Source organism: Opisthorchis viverrini (genome assembly GCF_000715545.1).
Source record: "Opisthorchis viverrini unplaced genomic scaffold opera_v5_16, whole genome shotgun sequence".
In the NCBI taxonomy this organism is placed as follows: Eukaryota; Metazoa; Platyhelminthes; class Trematoda; order Opisthorchiida; family Opisthorchiidae; genus Opisthorchis; species Opisthorchis viverrini.
This window is the reverse complement of record NW_008751672.1, coordinates 2832389-2836651: the sequence shown is the minus strand read 5'-3', so window position 1 is coordinate 2836651 and position 4263 is coordinate 2832389. Positions and strand designations below refer to the sequence as shown.

The following is a 4263-nucleotide window of genomic DNA, read 5'->3' as shown; positions in this document are numbered from 1 at the left end:
GACAGAGACCATGCTGTTTGACATGTAACATTTGGGGATTAGAATGGACCTAGTTTGGCTGTGTGTTAACGTAACCCAGAAATCTGGATATATGATTTGTCCCGGACGAGTTTACAGCTGGTCGTAAAACCTGCTGCTTTCAACTTATTTGAAAACGCCACATCATAGTAATTGGACTGATAGCCGTCATTTTTCTGGGTCATGATCGACTTAAAAGCAGCTTTGTCGCCTAACTGTGCTGTGACATGGTGGGAGGGGCTTAAGTGCGTAAATGTGATACACTACTCATGAGGTTACTGAAAACTTTTCGGCAACCTTATGAGTAGTGTATTGCGTCTATGCAGTGCACTGGGATACCTCAAACATCGTACCAGCTGAATATGAGGTAGCCTGGTGCAGCACATTCAGTCGAAGGAGAATATCTTAAACGAGAGATTCATCTGGATCTCAGGTGAGTTTCCCGTCAAAACCAAACTGGTATGCAGATGAGTGTACCAGTCGAATTTCAGTGTGGTTTCGAGCTGCATTAAGCAGAATGGTCGTCAGGTACTTATTTCCTAGACACGGCGTTCGTTGGCACTCCGGCTAAGGGTCGTATTCCTCAACTAATGCAGCTGGTATGTGCCATCGGTATGTAAATGATCCATCCGGGAGCTTCTCATCCGAATGATCATTGGTGCACACTATGCAACCTACACAACCGTAGCGAGACCGTAAATTAATCGCTCTAGACACTCGAATTGCTATTTTTAACTCAGCACAACAAAAGGAGCGAACCCATTATCGAAATTGTATTGTGTCTTCCTGCAGTCCTCTGAATCAATGACTGCTGTTAGTCCCCAAAAGAAAGTACAACTAAAGATCCAAGCGGAATTCTCTAGCAACGGAGTTCTCGCGTCCTCTTGAGCCATGTTTCGACTGGCCGCGATCGACATTCTGAGTGATATTTGCGCTCCTTGATTTCGAACTATTGGAGTAACAGAGTGAAAATTGATATGATGTTGATCATGCGACTCTAGCCAAACGCTACCTTCGCAATATCCCGTTAAGGTTGCCGTACGGCAGATCACCACCAACTCACCAAACAAACAGTTTGAGTGGGTTCGCAACCAAGCCTGAGAGGAGTTGATGCAAATTGGCGAGTGAACGGTGAACTCGCACGCACGGGCCTTGCGCCATTGTTCGTTCGCACCTACTCGTGCTGCGTGAACGTGCAGGGCCTCAGTCTACCGCACTAACACAACCGACGTGTTTTTCTTGCTCTCTCCCTCACCTAGAGGCCATCCTATGCTGACTGTTCTTCGGCCTGGCGACCAGCGTGGTGTGCAAGCCGACACACGTGCACGTGCGCGTGCGTATGCGCCAGTGGTCAACGACGCACTTACGCACATAAACACACACAATGACCAAAGCCAGCTCGATGAAGCCAAGCTACTGTGACTGTCGCGTCACGGATTGGCAAATCAGATTTCCGGATTGATCTTACATATAAGCGCAGTCCAGCAGGCCGTTGTCTCAGGCTAGTCGTCCGCTTAGCTCCTGCGCTTTTGTGTGTGGGTTATCTGGTCCGCCAGACACGATGGGTGAACACAAAGCCGTAATCAAGAATGCCGACATGTCTGAGGAAATGCAGCAAGATGCAGTGGAATGCGCTACTCAGGCGTTAGAGAAATTCAACATCGAAAAGGATATCGCAGCTTATATCAAGAAGGAGTTCGACAAGAAATACAATCCAACATGGCATTGTGTAGTTGGCCGGAATTTCGGAAGGTGAGTCCGTCCTTTGGTTACGTCCGTTTTGTGATGCAGCAGTAGTTTGTCAGTAGTCATTTTATGGGATCTGAATGAGCGACTCACTGTGCGTCTTGGAATAAACTGGCAGACTAGCTCTCTGAGCGTAGCAGCCGATTCCTACTAGTTAGTCGTTGAGCTAGTCCTGGTTTCGACTGCCTTGTTCTCAAATAACCAATGATCTCGAATCTTGGGCCACGACTTAGTAAGCTGTCGTTTGAGGTGAAACCACATGTTTATTCTTCGTTCACCTGGCATTTTGTTGCATATTTCCCAGAGTATCGCAATTAAGAAATTGGTTAGTTAAAGTTGTATAGATTAACGCAAACACCGGATTGATGCCTCTCAGAGGCATTTTGCAAGTCCCTGGTTTTTTGTACAACCACGCACAGCTTGTATGGGGACTGGGGCCCATGATTGCCACCCGACTTCCTGAGGGGTTACTCAGCCGCTGATTATTGGCCTATTCGTTGCTCTAAGCGACGTCTCATGATCCGGATGATGCATTTGGGTCCCACCCCTGGAGAAGTGACTCACTTCTGTATTCCATCGGCTGTTTGAGGCTTACTCTGCTGCTTGCTCTTCTGTCTTCAAGAACGGCGTAGATGACTTATGTTAGTGATTCTATAGAGGCTATATTCACTTCCCCTAACGCCTGACCGCTATTTTTACTTTTCCTTATAGCTACGTAACGCACGAGACGAAGCACTTCATCTATTTCTACATTGGACAAGTAGCCATTCTTCTTTTCAAATCTGGATAAATAAATCCTTCGATTCGTTCGCGCTTTCTGATTTTCGGGTTTCGGGGGTACTGGTCGAGTGTATCACATACGATGATCAGAGGACGTGCTAATCGCACGAAAGCGACGCACATAGACCGACGCCGTCGTGACGCCTTTTTGGAATTAAAGGAAAATTCAGGTAAAGTCATCTGATTTTCCCATCTGGCTAACCGTGAATCGTATCGGACAGCTCACTCGGCCGACAAAATGTCTGGATGTGGGTCGTTTTTCGATCTCGAGGATAGCAAAGGGTTGCCAGTCAGGGCGTGATTTGTCGTTTCTCCATACTGCCGACAGCAGCACATGGTAAATATGGGCGAGCGAGCGAGCGATCTGACGATCAGAACAGCTGTCGTGGGTAACTTCGAGTTGTTACATCCAACTGCATCCTCACTGCGTCACGGTCGGTTTGACTCGCTTCTGCTCTGATGACGAGACCACGGCTTGGTCGGTCATTCACACAATAGGTGCTCCGTACCGTCGTCCTGTTGGAGTGTACACCTTGACAGGGGTTAGACACCGTAGCCCGTGTAGTGCCGTACCTGTTTGGCTGTTTTGAGTCCTAAACTGATGAAACGGTATTGCGAACGTGAGACCAGGTTTCCTACCAAAGTTTGCAAGATTGGGTATGGTGTGGGGATAGTGGATCCGTTTGGTTTTTCATGCCCATTCTACCGCATTCCATGCTTGATGGTTCCGATATATCGTTTTAGATTACATCGTTTATCGCACAGGAACATGTCTGAAGGAGATGGGATGAGCTCGTTCTGTAAACGGCTTGTGGATGTCGTAGCTGTTTTCGTTGCGCAGCTCTCTGAACTAGGTCTTCATTTCAAAGCAGCGTTCAAGTTTTGATGAAGGTAATGGGCTTTTCCGATAAATGCGGTTCGCTTACTACTATGTAATAACGTCTACCAGTACGGAGCCATCAGTCAGTTACGCACGTGGCTGTGGCGACCGATTGCTCCGAGGCCATTCACACTCAAACCATGAAAATAATTCAGTGCTGAAGCCTAAACATTGTCGAACTGGAAGCACTCGTTTTGATTATGTCGACTTGATGGGTTCCAGTAATTAGTTGATCAAAGCACTCTCAAGGAAGCGGATGGTTAGCTTGCCCAGGTCCCATCTGAGTTCGAAGTCCTATTGAGCTCCAAGAGTAGAGTATGTCTTCCCTTGCTTAAATTGAGTTTGATCAAGTGATTTCATAGTCGAACTGGTTAGTGCTACGAGCCACCGTAAAAACGCTAGCCTCACTTTAAGATGAACGTAATCCTTTCCCATCTTGTTTTAATGCTGGGTGGGTGATTTTCACCCGCCTTAAACAAGAAACGAGACAGTAATGGTCAGATCGGTTTCTGGCTGAGTGACGCTTGTTCGCCGTTCTTGTGACCAACTTCGACACGTGCAGTGAGGGTTGACTAAGAACCAGTGCTTTTCGGATACACTGAATAATTTCCGAAGTTCTTTCTAGGTTTTGGTATCGATATGAACTTTAAAAGCAATTTCTAGTGTTCGCGCATTTTCAGTTATTTGCTGCCATCACCAAAACAAAATGCTGGCAGGGTTGGTGCCATTTGAAGATATCCATCTAGAGGGTCACTACTTGAATGCCCGCCCCTTGATGGTCGACTCTGTGCGGTTCGTTTGGCAATGTGTGTGAAGTTATCCCGTAAGCGCTCCTGTAA

At 47.0% G+C, this 4263-nt stretch overlaps 1 protein-coding gene across 1 annotated transcript; it reads left to right on the top strand.

Annotated features, from left to right (window-relative positions):
* Window positions 1-1481: 1481 nt before the first annotated feature.
* T265_12809 (hypothetical protein) lies at window positions 1482-2573 on the top strand (the record flags this gene model as incomplete). Its single annotated transcript, XM_009165587.1, has 2 exons — window positions 1482-1770; window positions 2476-2573. The coding sequence occupies 2 exons, from the start codon at window positions 1580-1582 to the stop codon at window positions 2552-2554; spliced, it is 270 nt and encodes an 89-aa protein (XP_009163851.1).
* Between the last annotated feature and the right edge of the window lie 1690 nt (window positions 2574-4263).